This window comes from Numenius arquata, chromosome 16, assembly GCF_964106895.1.
Source record: "Numenius arquata chromosome 16, bNumArq3.hap1.1, whole genome shotgun sequence".
Classification (NCBI taxonomy): domain Eukaryota; kingdom Metazoa; phylum Chordata; class Aves; order Charadriiformes; family Scolopacidae; genus Numenius; species Numenius arquata.
In genome coordinates, this window is record NC_133591.1 from 1,972,377 (window position 1) to 1,999,242 (window position 26,866).

The 26,866-nt window shown below is 49.8% G+C and overlaps 1 protein-coding gene across 1 annotated transcript in view; it reads left to right on the forward strand.

Moving 5' to 3' along the window:
* The window catches only part of TTC28 (tetratricopeptide repeat domain 28), a 154,673-nt gene that overhangs the window by 105,638 nt on the left and 22,169 nt on the right, over positions 1 to 26,866 (forward strand). Inside the window, exons 6-13 of the mRNA XM_074159776.1 lie at positions 8,529 to 9,036; positions 13,305 to 14,646; positions 15,011 to 15,534; positions 17,123 to 17,232; positions 17,526 to 17,655; positions 18,032 to 18,250; positions 20,249 to 20,414; positions 26,028 to 26,168. Coding sequence (XP_074015877.1) covers positions 8,529 to 9,036; positions 13,305 to 14,646; positions 15,011 to 15,534; positions 17,123 to 17,232; positions 17,526 to 17,655; positions 18,032 to 18,250; positions 20,249 to 20,414; positions 26,028 to 26,168 — 3,140 coding nt within the window. The remainder of the gene's footprint in view (positions 1 to 8,528; positions 9,037 to 13,304; positions 14,647 to 15,010; positions 15,535 to 17,122; positions 17,233 to 17,525; positions 17,656 to 18,031; positions 18,251 to 20,248; positions 20,415 to 26,027; positions 26,169 to 26,866) is intronic.

Below are 26,866 nucleotides of genomic sequence, written 5' to 3' on the forward strand. Positions count from 1 at the left end.
GTCCCATCGCCTGTTCCTTGGGAGAGACCGACCCCTCCTGGCTACACCCTCCTTTCAGGGAGTTATGGAGAGCGAGAAGGTCTCCCCTCAGCCCTCCTCCTCCCCTCCCCTCTGTTTCTCCAGGCTGAACACCCCCAGCTCCCTCAGCCGCTCCTCACAAGACTTGTGCTCCAGACCCCTCACCAGCTCCGTTGCCCTTCTCTTGACACGCTCCAGGCCCTCAATGTCTTTTTTGTGGTCAGGAGCCCAAAACTGGACACAGCCCTTGATTGCACAGTACTCAATTAGTCTAAAAGTACACTTTTTAGACTACATCCAGAAAGCTACCAAATTTTGGCTACTTGGGATAAAGATAAGTGAGCCCCAGGTGATGCTTAGATTGATGCTGAGGTCTAGCTTGTAGTGTTCCTGGCCTGTTGTGTTTTTGTGACTTTCTTTTCTCTGTGGGATGAGAATTCAGTGCTGCAGAGCCCACCCCAGGAGAGCAGCACGTTCCTCCTGGGTCCCAGCCTTGGCTCAGTGACTGGTGGTGGCTCAGCTCACACAGTGAACGCCAACAGCGTTTTCAGTAGGAGTGACAAGCAATTTTACTCCTAAAAAGTGGGTATTGGTGTGGACTAGTGGCTGCTTCTGCTTTCCAGCAAAACCCTGCTAACTTGGTCAAAAATATTTGCAGTTGTGTTAAGGGAGTAACTCAGGTTTGGTTTTACAAGTTCTCTCGGCAGAACTGGGCACTTGGCTCCTAATTAGAGTGGAGGAGATTGAGTGAAGAGATTTTCCACTGGAGCGGTGTTGTTCTGATCTCTAAACGAGCAGCTGAAAGTCAGTGTTCCCTTTGAAGTCCATGGTTTCAGGATGATAACCGACTGCGAATAACCCGACAGCCGAGCCGTGGTGCGGTTCAGGTTTGCCTGGATTCACATAGTTTGCGTAATTCTTTTATCATGAAACAGGAAGAATGATCATTCCTCTAGAACATTGTCATTTCCCTGAGCAAGTGAGGAAGGGGAGGGCTGGGAGTGGATTGTAAGCACAGCCCATGGCAGCCTCTCTCACGAGCAGCAAATCCTTGAGACCTGCAGAGCTGTGGATTTAATCCCTTAATCAGGAGGGGACCGGAGCTCTCTCTTCCTGCTGTGTATTTTGAGTTTTTCTATTGTGTCTTGAATTCCTGGTTATTCCCTTTCACTTAGCAGTAGTTAGAAAGTTCCTCCCAGACATTCAGGTACTACTGCTTCTGTTCCACGGCCTTGGCTTCTCTGGGGTTTGCTTTTTTGGTAGTTTCTATGTAAAAGACTGAGACCTTTTACAAATAAATGGACTTTCATGGGGATATTGATTCCAGTGTATTTTTCTTCGCCGGGAAATAATTACCTAAAAGCAAATCCGTTCCTTCTTTCTGCCTCCAGATAACGTGCAGGAGAATGTTGCCTGCTGCTTCCTTTCTTATTTTCAAAAGCCTGCACGCAAAGGAAGAGGCTGGCTGTGGTACTGGCACATCAGCCTGGCCTTTGGGGAAGAGGGAAGGGCAGCTTTGAATGTTGATGGGGCACCGGCTGTACTGGGGTGTGAAACTTGCGTTAGTGCATAAATCTCCATGCCTAGTTGTGGAATACCGATGGATTCTGAGGACATGATAAAGGGGTTTAATAGAAGTGGAGATAAAGTGCCATTTACAGCCACTGGATCATTTTGGTAGGTCCTGAAAGGGTTCATCCCCTGTTACGCTGCTGTCCCGCCTGTGTGCCTGGCAGTTACACAGTCCTTACCTGTAAACAACCAGAGCTGACACACAGAAAGAGCTTAAACACACAGTGTTGCGTTACTAACCTCTGTATGTCCTACACAGAAAAGTTAGAATCGTAGAATCATAGAATTGTCTGGGTTGGAAGGGACCTTTCAGATCATCCAGTCCAACCATCAACCCAACTCTGATAGACACCATCACTAAACCGTGTCTATGTCAACTATGTCACCCCAGCTTTTGAATACTCCCAGGGATGGTGCCTCAACCACTGCCCCGGGCAGCCCATTCCAAGGCTTAAGAACCCTTTCCATGTAAAAACTTTTCCTGATGTCCAATCTGAACCTCCCCTGGCGCAACTTGAGGCCATTTCCTCTTGTCCCATCCCCTGTGACTTGGGAGAAGGGACCGACCCCCAAATTACAGTTACGCTGATGTAAGATACGGTGAGATTTTACCCTTTATGATGAAGCCAACAGAATTCATCCTGTTAATGCTTGCAGATTGAAATATCTCTCTGTGTGTTCAGAAACAATCCGTTGAAGCTGCCTTCCCCTCACCACCCCCAAAATACGCTCAGTGAAGCAGGAAGCCTTTGCTCGCATTATGGAGCGAGAGCGTGGTACGGGGAGGGATGCTGGTCTCCAGGAGAGCATGCTGCCGGCGGTCCCGAGTACAGACGTTCCAGATACGCATGGCTGGTCTTTTGGATACAGCTCTGCTGTGTCGTGTAGGATCAGGCACTGCTGTTACCCCATGCCCAGAGGGAGAAGGGGGGAGAGACAGCATGGAAGAGCCTGCTGCAGCCAGGCTTTTGAATTTCACAAATGCTTAGTCCCTGCTGCGTATTTCCCCACCTTGGCTGTAAAAGCTCCATCTCTGATCAATCCCAATTGGTGTCTGTCTGTCTTTGGGGATTAAGGGTACCTTATAGAGTGATACCAGGCAGAGCATCCTCACCTTGCCCATTATGGAATTATTATGCAGTGCTCTCATTTGAGGAGCCTGTGCAATCGGTTAAAGAATTGTTTAAATGTAACATAATTGGGAAATGAGCATTCTCTGGCAATGGTGAAATACCTAAGAAACACATCCCTCCAAGTCACCAGGCCCCTGTTAGTTGTCATTCTGTGGTGCGCATCTGCTTAATATCAGACTCTTTACCTTATTCAGCTGAAAAACCTTAGCTGGCTCTTGCTCCCAAGAAAAAGAGAGCAATTAGAAACCTTTTTCAGAACTCCCTTCTGTGCCTCAGCTCAGTGGCAGGGGAATCTGCTTTCTATTAAAGTGATAAATTGCATAATTGGAGGTGTAGCAACCCCCACTGTCAAATTTGTCTTTGTCAGATATATAAAGCATCGATTTTCTTTGTTGGCTGATGCAAAACCCCGCTGGTATGAAGCTGTGGTCTCCCATCACCCTGCTACCAAGCAGAGGTTCGTGCAGGCAGGGCTGGATTCTGCTTCCCGTGTGTCGACCTTGTTCTCTCACTGCAGCGTTTTGGCTCTTGTGCCGGTGCCGGGGGGGATGCCTCGTCCCTGCTGGCCCAGCGGCTGAGCCACGCAGAGCTCCCAGCAGATCCTATTATGCAGAGGATTTTATTAAGTATACAGTGATGAATTTATCTTCTGGAATCCTATTACTAACCCCCTGAAGCGAGTCATTGGTGTCCCCCAGCAGATGTAATCACCAAATTGTTCCTAAACACCGCTTTAATGTCAAGCTCCGCAGACTTTCCACTGATTGCCCCCACGAGCACACGGAGCACGGGTAGTTCTCCTGCTGGAGAAGAGCTGCTGCACACAACCAGCCCTGGGGAAGCCTCAAGTGCCGGAGGCTCTACTCACGCGGACTCCGAGATGATGGAGAAGTGCTTTTCTCAGAGCTCTCAGTTCTCAGTGGAAGCTGCTGCAGAATCAAACACGTGGGGAGCGTTGGTGTGAAGGCACCATCAGAGGATAGCGACAGCCCTCCTGCCTTTGGGGGAGCAACAGCCGAGCCTCTGGGAACAGCCCCGTCTTTCTAATCCAGTCGGGCTATTTCTCGTCAGCCCTTTACCCTTCACTTTCCATTTCTCTTTTTGTCTCTTCCTACTTATTTCTCTTTTCTGCTCCCTCTCCCACATCCTGGATTGGAGGATCCAGCCCTGGGCACGCAGACGTGTGCCAAGTCTTTTTGCGTGCCCTGGGAACGGTTACCAAGCTCCTACCCTTCATTTGCTGCTCTTTACTGGGAGCCTGGAAATGCTGTGGGGCAAAGGGGTTAGGAGCTCTCAGAATAAACGTTTCCAGGCACAGTCTAGGAGATCTCCTAAAGATTCCTTCCCGTGTACAGTACGAGCAGTCTCTGCATCTGACAGCTTTCTCTTGTGCACACAAAATCTGATTTCTGCTGCTTTCCATTTATGTCTCTTTTCCCTGGCCGGAGCCCATTAACATCCTCTGAGTCTGTCTCGATGGCTCTTTGCCATAACTCTTCTTATTCACCAATCTGTATGCATAAAAGTCCACCTTTTTTTTTCTTTTTTTTTGAGCAGCCCCAGGAGACACCAGTTTTCACTGACTCCTTGTTTTCCAGAAGGACAATTTCATTCTCTTCCCAGTTATCTCAGGAGTCCTGCTGCTGGTGGTGGCCTTATTGTCTTCCCCGATGAATGGAGGCTGCTCAGACTGTTCTGCTGGTTACATTGTGCTGGGTTTTAACTTTCCCCAAAACAGCTACTGGTTTGTTCTGTGCGGCAGCGAGCGTGTTGCTCACCAGCAAGACCAAGGGAGCTCCCGTGCACCTTGAAGCCCATCGTTGGCCCCGCAGAGTGGGTTTTTTTGGTCTGGGCTTCTGCAAGGTGTCTGCATGTATGTATTTTTTGCCTCTTTTAACTATGCATACATTCATCTTACAGAATCACAGAATGGTTTGGGTTGGAAGGGACCTTAAAGTCCATCCCATCCCACCCCCCGCCCTGGGCAGGGACACCTCCCACCAGAGCAGGTTGCTCCAAGCCCCGTCCAACCTGGCCTTGAACCCCTCCAGGGATGGGGCAGCCACAGCTTCTCTGGGCAACCTGGGCCAGGCTCTCACCACCCTCACAGCAAAGGTCTTCTTATTAATCATCTTCATGAAGATTTGTGTAAAAATGTATTCAAATTCTGAGCAAAAACTTTTCATGTTGGTTTTGTAGCAGCCTCAAAACAAGCCCCCTCAGACCCTCTTGTAAATAAAAGCCTTTCATCACTGGTGTCCTGCCTGTGCCACTCGGACAGTTGTGGCAGCACCGAGGAGCAGCCAGGACCTCTGTCACCTCTGTGGCCCTCTCGGGGGGTCCAGGTCCCTTCCTGAGGCATTGCTGGCCTGTTGGGAACCCAGCTTGTGGCCAACGGCTGGTGGTGACGTGGAGTATTCCAACAGGAGGATGAGTGAAGTGAAGGGGGCAGCGCTCTGCGGGGTGTCCTGCAGAGGTAATTTTTGGAGTGAATATGGCTTTGGTCCCTCATAATCTGAGCCAAGTGTCTGTGCTTCTGCACAGGCTGTAAATCAGTTATTTCTGGAGGGTTTAGCTGGTTTTCACACCACCTGTGGTGCCTGCTGTTGAAGAAACACCTCCCAAGCCCAAGAAACCATTTGACCCCATGGCAGCATGTTCAGTAGCTTTGTCCTCAGCCTGTCCCCATGTCACTGAAGAGTTGCCGCTCCCCTTTCTGGTCTGTGGTAATTACAGCAGCAAAAGCCACTTATTTCTACTTCGTTATAGCATGTATTGGTGCTGCTCTCGCCGTCTGTGGGACCCAGCCCCGGGCTTTCCCGTCCCGCTGCCATGTGGGGTGGTACCAGGGATGCTCTAGGGCTTCCTGATGGCGGCTGCGGCTCCGCCACGGCTCTTCCCGCGTTGTCCCTTGCCTTGAACAAGGTTCATCTGCAACACTAAGTAGAAAAAAATAAAGACATTTTGAATCCTGGCAGTTCTTCCATTATAATTAAGCTGCCTGAGAGGATGCCTCGGGGAGGACAAATGCAGCTTGGCTCTTCACGGAGCTGGCTCCGGGAGAGCTTCCTTATAACTTCTCTATCTTATGACCTATAAATTGTGTTTAATAGCTAATCTGTCACCTCAGGTTCGTGTATCAGAAAAGATGGTTTCCCTATTAATTTGGGTCAGCACAGCATATTTACAGTTCCTCGGTGTGGGAATATGACTCTGTTAATGCCGCTGATCACAACAGTAATTTATCACCTGTGCTCTCCACCTCTGGCCCTGGCCCATAGATCTTCCCGGCTTAGCATTACTCTTCCACTCGTGATATCATTTTAGTAAAAATAATCTTTAGGAAGGTTTCTCCTGCTACTGTTTTTGAAAGTCATGAAAGGCTCATTTCTTCAATTTTAATGGCAAAATGGGGTTCCAGTTGAGAGCTGCTGAGCCAGTTCTGCTCCTGCAGAAGAGATTTTCTCATCCGCTTTCTTCTTATATCTGATCTCTAGACAGTGTGGCCAGGAAGAGGTTAATCATTGCCTTGGAGAAAGGAATTAAAATCCTGCATCTCTGGGGCAAAGCCAGTCAGCAGGTGGGAGCCAGGCAGGAATATCCCAGTTTATCAAGGCGAGTGTCCAGAGGGAATGCCCAGGGTGAGGGAAAAGCTGGAGCAGCTCCTGGGAGCAGATGTATGACTGCGCAGAGAGAAGGTGGTGGGGCTTCCTGGTCTGATGGGGGGTGGGTTAGAGAGGTTCATCATGGCCACTCTGGGCACTGATGAGGAGCCACCACCATCTCCTAGCTACTCCATCTGCTTAATTAAAGTGTTTTCCTTCCACCCTTGATGTCAGAGTGTAAGAGGTGGGCTTGAATCTGCAGATTCTTAGGTGAATTTAACCCCAGAGGTCCTCCTGCTGTCTGAACTTCGGTGTGATGTTGGGATCTGAGTCATGTCTTACAGATACAGAGCACGAAGCTCCTTTTTACAGCTCATTTCGCGTTCCCTGGGGACTAGTCTGGTGTCTTTATCGGTGGCATCGCACTGAAGCCTTTCTCCAGCTCCCCGGTGTTCAGATAACTGGTTGGCGTGTCCTGTGAGGTGGTTTCAGCTGCACATCTCGCACTTACCATATGGAATCCCATTTCATGGGAGAGCTCTGGGTGTTGTGCCTGGGGATAATTGCACCCAAGACAGAAAAGCGTGCTTGCTCCTTAAACAAAGAGCAGCAGCAGCAGCTGCGTTGGGCCATCCAGGTCGTAGCAAGAGGGGAGTGGGGAAATAAAATAGGAGGGCACACAGGTGGTTCCAGTGGTTGAGCTCCGAAGGCAAGAAGAGAAGGAACATGTCTTTCTTCTGGCAGTGGAACAACTGAAGGGGCCCCAGTTACTTGCATCCTGGTGGTATGGTTGAGCTGTTTTCCGCCCCATCACACCACTCAGTGCAAAGATCTTGCTTGTTAGGAAGTTTGCACGGGGAATTAGAGAGCTCAGAATCTGCTGCGTGTACAGAACGTGAGCCTAAGGATGCACTGGGAGCACTGGGAGCACACAGCCAAGGACAGGAAAAGGGAGAGGCTGCCTCTCCATTGTCAAATAGCAAGGACAAGTGTCCTGAGATGCTGTATCACCATCTGGGGTGGAAGGGTGGCCTCCATCTCTCCTGAGCGAGGGTGCCGGGGAGGAGTGAGACCAGTCTCTGGGCAGTCACTCGCCCTGACTGCTCCTTTCCGGAGGTTTGGAAAAGATGGCAGTTGTGGAATTGGGTCACAGCAGCAGCTGGGTATCGAAGGAAACGCGTGTGCAGGGACCGTGGAGGATTCGGGGTCGGGGCCTTGGCGTGACCAGCCGTGCTGAGGCAGCAGATGTGCAGAAGGAGCACATCCCTGTTCCTGGCTCCTCGCCCCGCTCTCCGGCTGTGCGTGCTCCGGCTCTGCCAGGTGGAAGGAGGACTGCGTCCTGCTCGATGCAGTGGGCAAAAGAACCTGATTCTGGGATAATGTCTTGTTAAATACAGCTGTTCCTCGGTGCTAAGAGCTCAGGTTTTCAAATAGCTATATTTATTTAAGATGTTCCCAGGGGACAGAGGCTCCAGCTGCTGAAATACTGTTGTCTTTGCTGCCGTCCCAAGGTTGGTTGGGGCTCAGTAAGAAACGATGTTGTGCCAGAAGGACCCTGATGCTGCCCAGTAAGAGCTGTGCTCTGCGGGGCCTGGTGTGGTTGGCCAGGCAGAAGTAGGTGAAGAAGTTGGTGACAGCACACCATTATCTTGGCATTGCAAGATAAGCAGCAGGGGCATCTCCCTTCTCCCGGCTAAGGGTGTAAGTTTTCCAACAGGATGTTTAGCATGGGAAGAAGAGACTTCGGAGTCCTCGTGGTGGCTCAGCCTGCAGCATGGTTGGGCATGTCAAGCTACCCGTTCTGCTGCTGGTCTCTGACAGCAGGGTCTCAGGGGTCTGCGGCTTTGACGTGAGCTTACTGGGCGGAGGGTGGAAGAGCAAGTGTTCGTTTGCAACGTTCTCTGCAGGTGAATCCCATGATTTGTCTGCTTTCTCGAGAGCTGCCGTACACAGGATTGTTTGCTGTGTTGGCAGGACTTGGTGTGGGTGTTAAAGTGGTCGTGAGAGGTGACCTGAGCTGTGGCTGCCTCTGCCTGAGCTGCCCTGAGGGATATAGAATAACTGCAAAGAGCAGGTTTTCTAGCTGGTAGTCACATTCTTTCTCCAGAATGGCCTTTTATGGCTTTAATTTCTAAGACTGGGGCCATCTGATTTGTTTCCACAAATATTTGTACTTACCTTTTCTCTCTTATCCCTGCAGGCAGCGTCCTCAGCACTGAGCAGTCTGGGCCATGTGTACACAGCCATTGGGGACTACCCGAACGCGCTGGCGAGCCACAAGCAGTGTGTCCTCCTCGCAAAGCAGTCCAAAGATGAGCTCTCCGAGGCGCGGGAGCTGGGCAACATGGGAGCAGTATACATTGCAATGGGGGATTTTGAAAACGCGGTGCAGTGCCACGAACAGCATCTGAAGATCGCCAAGGAGCTGGGGAACAAGAGGGAGGAAGCTCGAGCCTATAGCAACCTGGGCAGCGCTTACCACTACCGGAGGAACTTCGACAAAGCCATGTCCTACCACAACTACGTGTTGGAGCTGGCGCAGGAGCTGGCGGAGAAGGCCATTGAGATGCGAGCTTATGCCGGCTTGGGCCACGCAGCCAGATGTATGCAGGACCTGGAAAGGGCTAAGCAGTACCATGAGGAACAGTTGCACATCGCTGAGAGCCTGCAGGACCGAGCTGCTGAAGGCAGAGCTTCCTCCAATCTAGGTAAGGACACGGAGCAGAATTTGTCAGGGAATGCTGTGAGTATGAGAGCTGCTGCCAGGATGCAGGCAGTTGGCTGTGTGCTATTGTCACAGTTACCCCAGTTTCACCAGATTGTCTTCATAAATTAAACAGGCACTTGGCAGATTGTGTGCCAATGTCATGTAACGTGTCCCATGTTCAATTATTAACCTGCTCAGAAAGGCACCAGAAAGCCCAAGCTCATGGCAGAAGGGAAGTGAAACGGTAAAGTGCGTTTGAAGAGCTATTCGGGTGTCAGAAATAAACGTTAAGTCTTGCACTAAGGCAAGAAGTGACATGGTTTATTACCTGGCCTTTTCTCTGGGAGCTTGTCAGAGGGGTATGTCAATATATTCCTGCTTTGTAGGTTGGGAGACATGTGGGTCAAATCCTAACTGAGTTTGTTTTCAGAATGTGCACTTTAAAATAACAGCATGTAGGAGTCTCTTGTGCTTAGAGGAGAGACCTTGGCATCCTGCTGGCAGGCAGGAAGGGCTGAATTCCGTCAAAGTCAAGTCCATTCCTGCTTCTTCTTCACAGCAGCAGATGTGGAAGCGACCAAAGATGCTTTTCCCTCTCTGCCGTGGGATGTGGCGGTGTGTGCTGCTGGTTCCAGCAGTTCCAGCTGTTGTTGGGGATTTGGGGATGTGTTCTCAGCTGGTTTGGGGGGGGCAGAACAGGGCTGTTGCTGGTAGAACAAAATCTGTGTTTGCTGGCAGCCCCTGAGCCTCGGCTCTTGCTGCCTGCCCCACGCTGTAAATTAGCTGCTGTTTCTGCTTGGCAGTTGGCCTCGGTTCATTTGTAGATGCTAATTGTACTCTGATGTTATCAACAGCAGGTAATTGAAAAGGGCTTGATGAATTACTTAATTTCTTTTAATAGCTGAGTCTTCAGGAGCTGAACGAAGGAGATAAGGTGAACTGGAGAAAACAAAACAGTCCTGGCTTTCTGATGAGCGTGGAGAATTTCCTCCTTTACGCAAATTAGGGCAAATGTGTGAGGCGGAATCGGTTTGTGAGGGAAAAGAGAGCAGTGAGCATCGGTACCATTTCTGTTCCTGGGACAGGGCACCCAACGGGCAAGAAGGCTGGGGGTGCTGCAAAAAAGGCAGCAACTTGCCACCTTGCTGCTGGTCCTCAACCTTCGTGGTGCTCGCTTGTGGTTTAAATTCTCTCACCGTTTTGCTGGCTCAAAACCACTCATTTTGGGACTAGAAAATTCATCTTAATATCATTATTAATCTTACATCAGCTTTGGATTTAATTATGCTTTCAGGGTGTAATTCCAGAAATTTTTGTAAGAAAAAAAAAAGGAAAGAGTTTCGGTGCAGCAGAGAATGTTTTTCTTGTATTGTATTGGATTTAAGGCTAAATATAACGTTCGGATGGTATGCTGACTCAGCCACTCCACACTTGGTATTAGGGTAGTTTTCCGAGCTTCTGAGTGCAGGGTCTCACGTTTCAGCTGTTATTTGGCTATATTTTTATGTCTTCTCTGTCAGAGTTAAGTTATACTGGAGAAAGAGAACACGCAGTTCTTGTTGAGAAGGTCTATTACTGTTGTTTAAAATGCATCCAGTACCAATTAAAAAGTCAAGTCTTAATTGTCTCTTTCATCTAATCCACATGCAAAACACAACCTCATCAAAATAACCGTGCTGACAGGCAAAAAAATATATCGAAATGTGTGTTTCCAAGCCAGAATGTTAGACTTGGCCTCTTTGCTGAAGCAACAGAAAATTTCTGTTTGCATTTCAGCGATGTGGATGGAAAACCCTGGTAAGTGCAGCGTCTAACGCTGAGCGAGAGGGACAGGGGATAGAAGGTGGCCCAGCTGCTGCAGAGCTCTGCGGGGAACTGTAACGCGCTCTGCGACTCCGTGAGCAGAAGGTAATGGACTGGGGGCCAGTCAGGAGTTATCAAGCCCTCACCAACAAGGAGATGTGGAGTTCAACCACAAGTCTCCAATCCTCAACCTTGGCAAAGCAGATGGTGCTTCCGAATGCCAGGGCTCCATGCGGGGAGCTGGCTTTTCAGCCTCTGCAGCTCTTAAGGTTCCCACTGTGATGGAGAGAGGACAATTCAGATTATTAATAAAGCCCAATTTAAAGTCTCTCCCTTGGTGCTTAGCATCTCTTTGCAGTTACAGAGAGCTTCTTTGTGTATCTTCATGTGCTTGGCGCCTTGTCCAAAAGTGCTGGATGTTCCCTCTTGAAGCATTTTTGCAGGTGGGAGGCTGGAGATCCCCTCGTTCTCTGCTGTAACCTCCTGCTGGGCTCTGGCACAGGAGCTGCAGAGACTGTTCCAAAATTAGGCTGACACTTTCTCTCCCACCTTACCAATTTCTTGCCCAAATTGGAAAAATCGGTGATTTGCATGGGCAGAATGTAGCTTTTCTGATTATTTTGCCGATGTCTTATACAGGTTCCTACCCAGTTCTAACTGTGTTCATCATTAAGGAAAGAAAGCTTGTGAATTACTGTAATTTATTACTGCCAATTTTGGTGCTTTACACTCTATAAGGCAATAAAGGCTATCTCTGGCCGTCTCCCCTCATGCCTGCTGGGGCTGTTCTGCTGTATCCTTCGCGTGCTATTCCAAAACGCCGTCTAGCTGCCTGACCAGGAGACTATCTTTTACTTTGAAGTCAATAGTTATAGCTGTAAGAATGAGTCAGAATGCTAATGCTTCAAAGTGACAGTGTGCTTCTGGATCCTTCTTCCTTAAGTGCCACAACAGATGGGTGACAGCTCAAGCAAACTAATGCGCTAGCAGGCTCCATGGGTGCGAAGAGCACAGCTTTGTTCTCTGTTACGCTGCTTGGATTTGTCCTGGGTATCTCCTGGTAAACATTTGCTCACTGTTTTTCTCCTTTCTTGGCAGTAAAGAGGCTGGCTAAAACATTTAGAGCTGTGAAGGTTTCGTCTCCCATGCATCTGTGAACCTCATTTTTGTCTGTTGAGAAATGCATCCTGCCGTCCTTACTGCCACCGCCTTCCCTCGTCAGTCCGGAGGGAAGCATCCCCCTGCGGCAGCCAGAGGGGCAATAGCTAACGCTGATCAATAGCTAATTGCTGGCAATAGCTTCCTCATTGGAGCTGAGGAAGGATTTGGCCAGGAGCTGGACCAAGACACCAGGGAGCTGGTCCCTCCTGCCGTGAGCTCTAGCTTTGCCCGCGATTGCGGTGCAGGGGTGGAGAAACCAACCGTCAGCAGCAGCCAAGCGTTCGCTGGTTTGATCCTGTTGTGTTCTGCCCGTGTTTTCTAAATGGCCTTCTCCTGAAGCCTTGTGTTATTCGGAAAGCGAGCAGAATTTTTGAATGACTTCCTTTGTTAGAAATACAGGTAACGCAGCCAGAATGCCTCGTGCTGACGTAATGGAACTTGAGTTGTCAATCCCACACGAGTTTGCAAAGTGAATCTGCGAGATCCAAAGTGCCTCGGGAAAGCAAATTTCAGCCCTCGCTCGGAAAGCCTCTGTCTTCAAATTTCTCTTTAAAAGTACAAGCCAAGAGGAGGCTGGTGTGCGGGGCCTGATCACTGCTGGTGACCGGGGAAGGCAGCTGCCTCCTGACCCTCCACCTCTTCCCCCTCAACACGGTGGTTGTGATACGGAGATGGAAATTGCAAGCTGTTTGATTTCAGGGGGAGACCTGAAACCGTCTTCAGGTGTCAAGCAACTGTGACGGATCTGCAGGATCTGTGTTTGCAGGGCCTCCTTCAGGGGCTCCGGCATCTCCAGGCCTGCTCACGAGTGTTTGCAGAGGAGCCACACGTGATATTAGCACAGAATTTAATTGAAGCATAAGCTGTAACGTTAGCGGAGTCAGAGCTCCTGTTCCCGTGTCACATAACAAGAACGAGATGATTTGACTGAAATTGAAAAGCAAGTGCTTTCTCGCTCAGTGTGTTGAGTATGAGCTCTGGGGTCACCGGGTGTCACTGATGGGAAAAAAAAAGTAGCATAGTTCAGAAGAAAATGGGCACTTTATAAGGCCAGACTGTCCAGTCGTTGCGCAGAATGTGTGCTTCAAATATAAACCTTCTCCTGGATTTGCCTGTTAGGACCGAGGAAGGGGTTCATTTGAGAGGGGCCGTGCCATGAGGGCTGTGCCGGGGACGTGTCGGGGTGTCTGGGGAAGGGATGGGGGTCCCTGGTGTAGGGAGCCCGCGGAAAGGGCCAGGCGAGGTGTTGCAGAAGGCTCAGCACAGAGGAATGCTTTTGTTGAGCCCGTTTCTGTTATTTTTCAGGAATCATTCACCAGATGAAGGGTGACTATGACACTGCGCTGCGGCTGCACAAGACACATCTGTCCATCGCTCAGGAGCTCAGCGATTACGCGGCCCAGGGCCGGGCCTACGGCAACATGGGCAACGCTTACAACGCCCTGGGCATGTACGACCAGGCTGTCAAGTACCATCGGCAGGAGCTGCAGATCTCCATGGAAGTCAATGACCGTGCCTCTCAGGCGTCTACCCACGGGAACTTAGCGGTTGCCTACCAAGCGCTGGGTGCCCATGACCGTGCTCTGCAGCACTACCAAAATCATCTCAACATCGCCCGTGAGCTGCGAGACATCCAGAGCGAAGCGCGGGCCCTCAGCAATTTGGGCAACTTCCACTGCTCGCGAGGAGAGTACGTGCAGGCAGCCCCTTACTACGAGCAGTACCTGCGCCTGTCCCCAGAGCTGCAGGACATGGAAGGGGAGGGCAAAGTGTGCCATAACCTCGGCTATGCCCATTACTGCCTTGGCAACTACGAGGAAGCTGTTAAATACTACGAGCAGGATCTCGCCTTGGCAAAGGATCTTCACGACAAGCTGAGCCAAGCCAAAGCCTATTGCAACCTGGGCCTGGCCTTCAAAGCCTTGATGGACTTCAGCAAAGCAGAGGAGTGTCAGAAGTACCTGCTGTCCCTGGCCCAGTCTCTGAACAATTCCCAGGCCAAATTCCGAGCTCTGGGGAACTTAGGGGATATTTTTGTCTGTAAAAAAGACGTAAATGGTGCAATAAAATTTTATGAGCAGCAATTGAGCTTAGCCCATCATGTTAAAGACAGGAGACTGGAAGCCAGTGCCTACGCAGCCTTGGGCTCTGCGTACAGGATGATACAGAAGTGTGACAAGGCTTTGGGTTACCACACGCAGGAGCTGGAGGTGTACCAGGAGCTGGGAGATATGCCGGGAGAGTGCAGAGCACACGGTCACCTCGCTGCAGTGTATATGTCCCTTGGGAAGTACACCATGGCCTTCAAGTGTTACGAAGAGCAGCTGGAGCTTGGGCAGAAGTTGAAGGACCCCAGCATAGAAGCCCAAGTCTATGGTAACATGGGCATCACCAAGATGAACATGAACGTCATGGAGGAAGCTATCGGCTACTTTGAGCAGCAGCTGGCCATGCTGCAGCAGCTCAGCGGAAACGAGTCGGTGTTAGATCGGGGCCGAGCATACGGGAACCTGGGAGATTGCTACGAGGCCCTGGGAGATTTCGAGGAAGCTATAAAGTATTATGAGCAGTACCTGTCCGTTGCGCAGAGCTTGAACCGTATGCAAGATCAGGCAAAGGCCTACCGGGGCTTGGGCAATGGGCACAGGTAAGAAACGCTGTGATCTGTTCTAATGATGGTGAAGTACAAGTACTAATGGTTGCATTGTGTTCCTGGTGGGGTGTGTTTGTGTGGCCGTGGTACATGTGCACGGGGATGTGGCATAGGAGTAACGGCGAGGACTGTGCTGCTGGCTCAAATCATGAAGCTGATGTTGCTCTGCCCTGAGAGGAAGAGAAGTTCATAGGGTGATAGAAGGAGGAGGTTGGTTCAGAAGGAGGTTGGGATGTCTCCTGGGGGGAGCGTTTTCCTCTGCCTGAAAGATTTGAGCTGGCCTCTAGCGGAAATGACAAAACAACTTCTTTCAAGAAAATACTGGCAAAATAAATGCTGTTGTTTTCCTCCCTTGCAGGGCAATGGGAAGTTTGCAGCAGGCTCTGGTGTGCTTTGAGAAGAGACTTGTGGTGGCACATGAGCTGGGGGAGGCGTTTAACAAAGCCCAGGCCTACGGGGAGCTGGGGAGCCTGCACAGCCAGCTGGGCAACTACGAACAGGCCATTTCTTGCCTGGAGCGGCAGCTGAACATCGCCCGGGAGATGAAGGACCGAGCTCTGGAGAGCGACGCTGCCTGCGGCCTTGGTGGGGTCTACCAGCAGATGGGGGAGTACGACACGGCCCTGCAGTATCACCAGCTGGACCTGCAGATCGCGGAGGAGACCAACAACCCCACTTGCCAAGGCCGGGCCTACGGCAACCTGGGCCTGACCTACGAGTCCTTGGGCACCTACGAGAGGGCGGTGGTTTATCAGGAGCAGCACCTCAGCATTGCAGCCCAGATGAACGACCTTGTAGCCAAAACTGTGTCCTACAGCAGTCTGGGGAGGACTCATCACGCCTTGCAGAACTACTCTCAGGCTGTGATGTACCTGCAGGAGGGTAAGAGCATCAATGAGGCAACACAGCATGTAGGGGTGGATGCGGGGGGACAGGAGGGGACACAGAGAGAAGTGAGGTACTGTGAATCTGGCACTAAGAGGATGTGTTTGACAGTGGCCCTTGATGCAAAAGCTCTTGTGGACATCATAGCTGCTGTTGAGCATCTGTGTGAGAAGCTGTCCAAGCGGGCTGTCCAAGCACACCACGTCAGTCAGGGCCTTCCTGGCATCCTGTAGACAAAGCATTGCAAAGCATGATCTGTGCCTTCCTGGGGCATCTTGGCCAGCTCTGAGTTTCAATCCAGGCTGCACCTGGCAGAGTCTTTTTATAAAGATCATTTGTTCCTCAGCCGCCTAGAAGGTGTGAACCTTCTCTATAAAATAGCATCGTATACCAGGAACTGACTCTGGGAAAACCGCATCAGGTCGTGATGGATCTCTCTGATCCTGAGAGCCGGTCTCAAAACTGGTGTGTGCCTTGCTGATAGCCACCCAGCTTTTCCTTCTGCGTTTGGGTGGGAGTGAGACCAGTGGGTGAGTGTCCTCTAAGCTGGGAGTGAAACCGAGTTGGGTTTGAGGGAGGTTCGGCCCTTGGTGTCCATAAGCCATCTGCAGCTGCTGGGTGCCGGGGCCAGCGCTGGCTTGTGAGTTGTGCTGCTGCAAGGGATTCCAGCAAGCAAGCAGCACCTGCTCAAGGTGGTGGCTCTCTGATGGAAGAGATGAGCAGCTTAGCTGGAGTGTATGAAGCTGGGAGCCGAAGGATTAATTACATCAGTTAGTCTGGTTTTCCTGAAAGTGACCTTGGCAGGATTCCAGCGCGCTAAGGGAATTCAATTAAGTTGGAAGGGGAAAAAATTAAATACAGCTCCTTCTCCTGGTGTGACGCAGAATTCCTGAAAAGCCTGCAAATGCAAGCTGCTGTGGAGCTGCATGGTCGTGGCAGGGTCCCTGCTCCCCACTCCGTGGGAAACCTGAGGTGCCTCAGAGGAGACATCCCTGTTGTCAGCAGGGCCTGTGGAGGCGAGAGGTTTGGAGCATGGTGGAAGTGGGGATGACACAGAAGGTGCTTCTGGAAGCGGAACGAGCTCCAGGTTGTTCACGCCAGGACCCTGCCCTCTGCTCTGGCTCAGTACATGAGCCATGCAGAGCCTGCCAGAAGGCTGGAGAGAAACGGTGGGAAACGAGCCAATAATGGGGCAAGAGGTGTCTTTTCTGGCAGTGTGTGGCAGCTCACTGTGATTTTTGTTTATCTGTGTGGCTTTTAAGGTTTAAAAGTCAAACTTCCTGATTGGGGCTTACTGAGTGTGTCCCGCAGAGACGCTCACTTGAGGAGATCTTGGTCCATGGAAATGTCTGTCTTGCCGAGGCACCTCTCATGCTGGTGCTGATTTGAGTGTCGGCAGCAGCGTCCTGGCACTGCCCTGCTTCGTGTCCCACTGCTCGGTGGCTCCGTGGCTGTCCCTGCCTGCTGTGGGAGCCCGGGGGCCACCTGAGCCAAGAGCCCACCAGGCTGCTGAGGCAGAATCCCTCCACCGGCTGCTGAAGCCCCTTCTCCCCTCTGGCCCTCTCTCACTCTGTCTCCTTTCCAGGGCTGAGGTTGGCAGAGCAGCTGGGACGCAGAGAAGACGAAGCCAAAATCCGCCACGGCCTCGGCCTCTCCCTCTGGGCGAGTGGGAACCTGGAGGAGTCTCAGCACCAGGTACACCACGGTCCACCCTGTGCTGGCTTTTGTCCTCTGAGCCCTTTGGGTCATCCCTGTCCTTAGGGGAGGGAATGTCTGGCACATCCTGGGGAGGGTGTGGAATGCACTGAGCCGGCTCAGGCCCTGCTCTGTCCAAGTCACCTCCCCTCTGCCAGGGATGGTGCCATCCTGAGGGGCTCTCTGGGGCAGACATCCCCTGCCTGGGGGTATATTGGCCCTGGATCCTCCTGCTCTCCCAGCCAGGGCTTTGTGCTGTGTAAGGAAGTCACCGTGGCTGTTTTCCCTCCCAGCTGTACCGTGCCTCGGCGCTGTTTGAAACCATCCGACACGAGGTGCAGCTGAGCACAGATTACAAGCTGTCACTCTTTGACCTGCAGACATCCTCCTATCAGGCCCTGCAGCGAGTTCTTGTCAGTCTCGGTAAGAGATGCCATCATATGCTGAGCTGAACTTAAGGGGAGGCAGTTCATGGTACATCTTCACTCATCTGTCCGACACAGCACAGCATTTCTTTGCCAGGACAGAAATAAGTGTCTCCTGCTTTGGGTGTCAGGCCCCTTTGGATCTTCCTGCTTGCTTCGTCCGTTCATTTGCCTTTCTGTGGCTCGTTTTCCCCTACATCATGTTGTTGCCTGCAGCCAAGACGATCCGTGGGACTGCATTCTGGCTGCTCTTTCCAGAAAGAGCAGCTTTCCCGGGCTTTAGTTTGGGTTGGGATAGCAACTCTCCCCGTTCCTGCACATGGCGCTGCAGACCATGTTGGTGGCAGGTCTGAGAGATGGCTTTGTCTTTTCAGGTCACCATGATGAAGCGTTGGCAGTAGCAGAGAGAGGACGAACGAGGGCGTTTGCTGACCTGCTGGTGGAACGTCAGACTGGGCAACAGGACTCTGATCCCTATTCTCCAGTCACCATTGACCAGGTCCTGGAGACAGTGAATGGCCAGAGGGGACTTGTTCTCTACTACTCGCTGGCTGCAGGTTATCTCTACAGCTGGCTGCTGGCTCCCGGGGCAGGTGAGGTCCTTTTTGGAGGTGAGACCAAGGGAGAATTATACCATTTATAGCTGGGAGTGAAACTGGGACCAGAGTGAACGTACGAGAGAATCCTTTCCGTCTAGTACCTTAAAGCTGAATAGACTGAACACCGTGACATGGCCACAGCAGTAATGACACAGAAGTGCTTATTCAGGGCTTTGATGTTCACCTGGAGATGGAAATGTTTCACGTGTTTAATATTTCCATTTTTCAACCTTTAATCTGTATATATTTCCCACAGGGCAGAGCAGAGCAGTAATGAGATTCCGAGTATGTTGGCTCTGTGAGAATCTTCTATGCATAAGAATCCCTACTTTAATTATATTTCTGTGCTTTATCCTTCCAAAAGCTTTTGACATTTATTCACTGAAGTGGATTGCAGAAAACAGAAGGGCGTCCCCGCTTCCTGATATGCCATTGAACTGCCTGATCCTCTGAATTCTCCTCATATGAATGTGGAAACACTTATCACAGAGGAGCAGGAGGATTAATTTGAAGAGGATTGCTTTTTGCAGACAGCTGTTGTTCATTATCTAATAAAGCGATGACTGTAAATTTTCATGAGTTCTTTCTGGATATAATTTAATAATTGCAGCCCTTCACCATGACAAAGCTAAAGAGATAAAAAGCACTATTTAGGTTGCACCAAAAATGCTTTGGGAAGGGAAGCAAACATTCCCACGTGCTTGGCTTCAGATGGGGTGACAGTGATTGGAAGATAACACTTTTTGGGGGCGTTTTGTAGCGTTACATGTCTAAGTGTAAAATGGTGTTGTTCTGCTAGTGTCCAGTCACTAATTGGCTCTTCAGGCCTGTAGTTTGTGCAGTAAAATGCCAGTAATTCCATCGTGTTAATATCAAGCTGAACTGACTAAAATTCTGTGGATCAGAAGTACAGGGTTTGCCACAAGGCTTCATGACCAGTCTCCTCCTTGCCCAAACTGGGTCTTGCAGAAAAGCAGTTCATTCTTTAACTGCGTGGGTTTGTGTCTGCCCCCTTGAAGGCACTCTCAGGTGTTGGGAAGGAGAGGGACTGTGGTCCTTCAAGGTTCCACTGGAGCAGCTTCGCTGAGGAGCTCTTCAGCCGTGGCTCCAGCCTGGCCACGGTGACCTCTTCTTGTTTCATTAGGGCTGACAGACTAGCTTCAGTGGCAGCCCCGGATCCTCATTATCCCGCTGAGATCGTACCCTTAGAGCCTCTTCTGCAGAAGGAGTTGCTATATTCTTTATTCCTCCACTCTTCTTAACTGGTTTAATAATTTATGCTGTCAAGGCAAACGGGGCATCCAGAGCAGCCTTTTACTGTTGATCACAGGCTGTAGAATTAATTATATCAGGAAGGATATGCTAGTCTGAGTGGAGGAAGGTTTTATCTGCAGTAATAGTTGAATTCTTAACAAAACAGCGAGTGTCCCTTATCTAGTTTACCCGTTGTGAATTGCTGGCTTTTAAATATTTCACTATGCATTAATTCATCTTTTTCTTTCTTTGTATATATTTTCATGTGTATTTTCATGCACATGAGTGAAATGAAAAATCTTCGTGTGATGTGAGGAGGTTCTGCTGTAGTAATAACACTTTTGTTCAGCATTTGTGTTCAATTTATGTGATCAGAGCCCATTAATAGGTGTTTTTCATGCGCATCTGTTGAAATGTGAATTACTGGGGTAGGAGCTTGTATGAAAGATCTGTTTTATAATTTATACGAGACTCCTGCAATAGCAAATGCATTCTGAGCATCTCATAAAAGCTCTGCTCTGCCTTTCTACCTTGGAGCCATCATCTGCAAAGTACAAACCCAGATTTTAAAAGCAAGGCTGTGATTCGGGATGCTGGAGAAGCCCTGAGGAGACACGGCAGGGAATGCTTTGCCCCAGTTGTACTCAAAATGCCAAATGCTGCGCCGCTTCCTAGACGTTTGCTGGCAGCACTCCTCCTGCCCTGCAGAGCTAACCTCGTGATGCTGGTGCCTTGCAGGAATTCTGAAATTTCATGAATGTTATCTGGGTGACGGCCTGACAGAAAATGCCGGGGAATTCCATGAAGCCACCAGCGTGACCCTGCAGACAATAACAAACTCCGTGCTGGAACAGTACATCTCCAGCGTGCGGGAGGCGTTGGGGGTGGATTCCTACTACACCCGGTAAGTTGGGGAGGGGGCTCTGACATCCTGGTTCCCCCTCTCCCACCTGAAAGCAATTTATAACAGTCTGGGATGAGCTAATCGGCTGAGAAGTCTGAGAACCGAGAGTCAGAGTAGGGGCAAATTTTCATTGCAGTCACAAAAAAATTGCTTTATTTTTGTATCCATGGCTATTTTTCTGCCAAGTAGCTCTATATGCACATGCAAATAAGGTTTGAAGCCATAGGCTGGGTAATGAATCTATAGATTGGATGAGGAGGCAGATGCCATCTCTGACTGTATATGGGCAGATTCCATCCTGCTTACGGTTTGCAGTGTTATTAATTCCCCTTCAAAGGTTTACTTTTGAAAAACTGCGAATACCACAGGAATTCTAACCCCCCTCCAAATATGTTCCCTTGTGGCTATAGCTGAGTAAATAATTTACAGTGAATTAATCCGTCTGATGAATTTCATCAAAGAGGGAAGAAACTTACTCCAGTCCGTTACTCAGATATGTTCCATAACTGTGTTCCCTCATTTTTTTTATCCTATGGATTTATCACAAGTGAGGCTTTTTTGCTTATTTATACTCAATCTCATGATTTCTCATGGTATTTGGTTTGATTTATTGATTGGATGAGTACGAGTATAGTTTCTGTATTCATACTGATATTTACAAGTTATTGTAACTTGTAACAATATTTACAGTATTTCTGATATTTACAAGTAGTTTTTCTCCGAATGCTTCTGCCTGAAGAACAGAGTTGGGGATGTCCCTGTCCTCGTGTGTTCTTCTTGGATGAAGCGTACGGGGTAAAGGACGTGGGGACTGTTTAGTTTGCTGTTATAAGTGAAGCTTGCTCCGTAGTCAGAAAGTGCTTTACTTTGGGTGGGTTAGTGACACACCGGCAGTTTGCAGGTCTAGTTTGCTCCTAGTGCAAAGGGGACCTAAATGTATGTGTTGGCTGATTTCTTAACCAGCCCCCAAAACTGTGAGTGGGGACACTGGGGTGAGGGGAGACACTGGCTCTTTCAGGTTATACAGTGGTTTAGGCTTTTTTTAAACGGTGTTGGATTTTTCTGCAGCACTGAGATTTGTGAGTGAAACACTCTCAAGTCCCCGAGGCTGTGGACACGTGTCCCCTGGCCCAGCTTTGATGGTGAAGGCACTAACGGTGCCCTTGGCAGCCCGTGCTGGAGGCTGCCACCCTGCAGACCCCTCTCTGCATGACCTGCCGTCTGCAGGGACACTGCTCGCCCGAACCTGGGGTTCCAGGTAGTGATGGTGGCCAAGAAAGAGGAAATATTGGCATCGATCCTCCAATCGATTTGCGCTCAGGGTTCTGTGGGCAGCTGGGAAGCTGTTCAGCTCTGCTAATTAATCCTTGTAATAATCCTTTTGTAATAGCTGTCATAGGCAGCAAATGCATGGCTGACGGAGTCAGTTAGACATTGCTTTGCAGAAGGCAGCAGTAAAACCAATCAGTGTCCTCGGCTTCCTGCCCTTTATCTGACACCTTCATCTAACAGGACAGGAATTTTCCATGAGATCAAAATAAGAGCATAACCCCGGACCCAAAGTTTCCCATCAGGTGGTTCAACTCTGCAGGACGGTACCAGATTTCTGAGTTTCTTTCCCCAGGGCTTGCTCTGGTCTCTCACAGACAAATTAATTCTCCCCTTGGGGTAGGGAGAACGTGGCACTTGGTGGTGTTTTGTCCCCAGTACCAGTAAGGAAATGGGTTGCAGTCAGCTTGCTGGGTTTGAGGCTCTGAGAGTTCTGTGGACACGTGCTCAGCACGGACGGCCAGTCCCTCTGTGCTTCTTGCTTCACAGGAGATTCAGATGCTGGAAGGGAGCTGGAAGCCTTTAGAGGTTCTGGATCCAGGTCTGGTAGATTGTTTCTGTTCTTTTCACTGATTTAAAAGTAAATTAAAGAATGTGTGTCCGTGTTGCAATGCTGAATGTGTCCTGAAAGATTTGCGCTGCAAGATGGACTCAGGTTGTGGTGACACATTCTCTTGGTTTTACCTCTCTTTAGGGAAGTGAAGAGAAAGCTCTGCCTAAGTTTGGTTGGTTGGTTCGGTGGGTTTTTTTTCTCCTGTGCCAGAAAAAATACTGGATTTGTGAAGGTTTGGGAAAAGGTGTTCCTGTCAAATCAATCAGTGGAGCACAGTGCCAGGCTTATCTTTGCTTCTCAGTGCTCTTCTGAGAAGGGAACGCAGGCACTGGGCTCCCCAGCCCGGCCTCCTGCTCCCGGAGCCTGATGCTGGGCTCGGGCCAGCTTGGGGAATTGTTTGGAAGAGCCACTGCCAAGCTGCTTAGAACGAGCACGGGGCTATGAGTCGGGAATCGACGCTGTGCACTTCATGTGGGACCTCTGTGGCCTGGCCAAGCCTTGCTGCTGTTGTCCATCTTCTTCCAGAGACATGGTACCTCTCCTGCCTTAGGTTGCTGGGAGAGATGTGAGAGCTGGGACAGTCACAGCAATGAGATGGGGTGGTCTCTTTGGCTGTCCCTCTGTCAGGAGAACTGCTTCAGCCCTCTGGCACGGGGTTGTCCACTCTGCTCTTGGGCTGGAAGCCTTTCACTTCTGTGATAACCCTCTTCTCTGGAAGGTCTGTGAAGGCCCTGGGGCCTCTCCAGTTCGGGTGTGGGGACAGGACTGGGGCTGTCATGACACGGAATGGCAAATGGCTCTGTATTTGTGTGACTACAGCTTCTCTGTGGTTCCTTGGGGAAGAGTCGGAGATGTGTTGTTGCTGGGTATCTATGGGCTGCCCTTGGGGGACGCAGTTGGCGTCTCCGGGCTGTGCAAGGGCTTAAAGAGCAGAAAGTTTGAACAGAAATAACGTGTTCCCATTCAAGCATACAAAAATGCTGAAAAGCAGCCATTATTTCTGCTTGTCCAGGAACATCCGAGATAAAAGAATTGTGACACTTTTAAAACTGTCAAGAAAGCAATCTGCAGAATGACACTGGCTGAGCCTCGCGTGATTTCAGCTCAGTCATGAGCCAAGAAAGCTTACTAAAATAAAAGACCGAAAAAAAATCAGAGATCTGTATATGAGTGTGCTGCTTGGAAGGTTCTTGGCAGCTGGCTAAACATTTATATGCAATTTATGAATGGAATTCACTTCCCAATAATTGTCTGTATTTGTATAGTGCCTTCAGGCCTGGGCGCTATTACTGGCGTTACATCCAACGTGGATAGAGAAATTTGTCACTGCGCTGCCAGAGAAGAGCTCGTCCAGCTTGAGAGGAGACCTCAGGGTTTTTTGCTGTGTTTTGGGGCTGTTGGAATTTTTTGTTTTAACAGGATGGCGGTTGTGTCAGTCTCCTAAAGAACACAAAATGCTTTTTTCCCACTTCAGTGGAAATCTGCCCCAAAATTGCGAGCCACACAGTCTCTAGATAGGTTATACACAGCCGAAATCTGCAGTTACGCCTTGTGTAACACATTTGCAGGTACTTTTTTCAGTTCCATTAACTATTTGTCACCACAGATTCTCCTTCTGGCAAAGGGAGTTCTTCGGTCTTCAGGTTCTGGGATGAGTTTTTAATTTACTGTGATGTCAGCTTCCTCCTCCCTCTGTGGTGATGGTAGATGATATGTTTTTGATTAACGATCCTGGGTTTAATGCTTGTCTCTGAGATCATTGGGCTGGTGCGGTGTGATCACAGGCAGAAGCTCTTTCCCCACTTCAAAATTAAACGCAGGGAATTAAACAAACAAATAGTGTCTGTTCCATGTGGGTGAACGTCATGTTCTGCTTTGAAACTCTTTCCCCACATGGACCAAGTGCCTCCCCGCAGCATTGCCAGCTGCCACCGCGCTCCAGCACACCAGACCCGCAGGAGAAGCTGTCATCTCCAGCCCCTGGAACCTGTTCTCTGCCTAGCAGCCAAGAACAGGGGGGGTTAAATATGTATAGTACATGTGTGAGAGCTTTTGTGTGACTTCTCATAGAATCATAGAATCGTCTAGGTTGGAAGGGATCTTTATGATCATCTAGTTCAACCATCAACCTAACTCTGATAAAAAAAAAAAAAAGAAAACCATACAACCCCACATCCCCCCCATTACTAATCCATGTCTGTAAGCACTATGTCAGCCCGTCTTTTGAAAACCTCCAGGGATGGTGCCTCAACCACTGCCCTGGGCAGCCCATTCCAAGGCTTAAGAACCCTTTCAGTGTCTACATTTTTCCTAATCTCCAATCTGGACCTCCCCTGGCGCAACTTGGGGCCATTTCCTCTTGTCCCATCCCCTGTGACTTGGGAGAAAAGACCAATCCCTGCTTCTCTACACCCTCCTTTCAGGGAGTTGGAGAGAGCAAGGAGGTCTCCCCTCAGCCTCCTTCTCTCCAGGCTGAACACCCCCAGCTCCCTCAGCCGCTCCTCATAAGACTTATTCTCCAGACCCCTCACCAGCTCCGTTGCCCTTCTCTGGACTCGGTTCTCAGCTCATAGCTTGCTTAAGAGCTCTGTAGTTGTTTGCTTTTGTGTTCAAATTTAAGTGCCGTTAACTTCCCAAATGCTGGAAGCGTGTCTGTAAGTGCTGTTGCATCTCCAGAGCAGCACATCTTCCCGATTTCTGCTCCTGGAGAGGAAGGGATGCTGTCGTGGGACGTGGCATCAGGATTTTGCCATGGTGCTGTTCAGTTCCACACTGCAGCCTTTGCTTTCTGCTAGAAACGGTCCCTTTCAGCTGGTCTAATTAAGCTGACAAATAACTCATAACTTGCAAGAAAAATAAAGTCTGAGAGACTTTAAAGTCTGCTTGAACTTGTGTTGGGACAGACTCTCTTCAGGGAGAGCGTGTGGCCTCTCTTGGGTTCATGAACTCGAGATTTTTGCCTCTTTAAGGAGCTCCAAGCACTCGTCGTGAGTGTTACTCAGAGCTGTGCCAGGACTCCGAACCGAGCGTGCAGCTGGAGGGAAAACACACAGGAGGCAGCTGTTGACAATATTTTCTTTTCCCTGTTTTTCCTTCCCTCGACCCCGGCTGTTGTTCAGCAAACCCCATTTCAGGGGTCAGGAAGTGATTGTCTTTTGTCAGGACTTACTCTTTCAGGTTATTAAATTATATTGACCTGGAAGTAAGCTTGGAAACTGTCCTGTGGTCCATACAGCAGATAGGGACAGCTCTAGTTTCCTGCAGGAGTTCATGTTGCGCGTTAGTTTAATTCATGTGCTCTTTATTGGAAAAAGTGCCCTTGAGGAAAGGCTCCAAGTTGTCAGGAACCCAAAAGGAACCAGAAATGAGATGCAAGATGGCCTAACAGGTTTAGCTGAAGTGTACAAATCCCAAGGTTTGTGATGCACTGTATAATAGGCAAATTATTTATTAAAGGGAGACGTTGTTAAAAAGGGTTGTGTTTGCCTTCTGCTTTTAGAAAGAAGAGAAAATACTAACAGCAATTTGACAGAAAATCCGCTCTGAGGTGATGGGGCTGTTACTCCCTTGCAGGCCTGACAGCAGGAGGTGACACAATCCAGGGGAAATTTTACTTTCCCATTTGGCTGAGGTTGTGTCTGAAAAACCTTTTCTCCCGAAGTGGCTGTTTATCACAAAGCTGCTGCTCTGTCTGGCATCAATAACTCCTTCCCCCTCTGTTCCTCCTGCAGAGCCTGTGCCAGCAGTGAGACCGAGAGTGAAGCTGGGGACATCATGGACCAACAGTTTGAGGAGATGAATAACAAGCTGAACTCAATGACCGATCCCACCGGCTTCCTCAGGATGGTCAGCAGGAACAACCTCTTGAACAGGTGAGAACACAGCACTGCACTGTGGGGATCAGCGAGCAGAATGAGACGTCTTGGTGACGGGCTTCACTCTAAATGGCAAATTTAGGGTGCACCCGATGCCGTTGCTCATGGTCTCTCTATCGCCCCGAGTCCTGGGGGCACAGAGCAGCAAACTGATTCTGTCCTTTACGGCTGCAGTAACCATCCATTCTTCACAGCGTGGGGGTACAGGGATCGTTAAGCATCTCTCTTGAGAATGAGGTCCACGTTTGTACTGTGCAGCACTCTCCCCTTCTCAGCAGAGGGGCCCATAGGCATTTCCCTTCCCTCCTTTTCCATTGTGTTCATGTGGTGCAGTGAGAATTTCCTCCTCCCTCAGGAGAGCTCTGCATCTTGCTCCTGGTGGGACTGAGAATCCATGACTGCCTGGTGTTGCTTGTGCATCCAGCCTGGGAGCTGCGAGTGCCTGGTGGCATTCCACAGATGGGCGGCCGGTTGGGGGTTGATTCTGTTCTACAGACCCAAGTGTTGGATGTGAGGGACAAAGAAGCCCTGCCAGGTCCTGGGATGGCATAGGATCCTTTTGCTTCCTTCTGTAGAAATAAAGATTTTCAGTAGGAAGGAGGCAGAACAAGGACTGAAAGCGTCATTGTGGGAGGGAGGACCCCAGGCACAGGCAGGGACCTAGATAGGACTATGTGTGTCACATAAGAACTCGG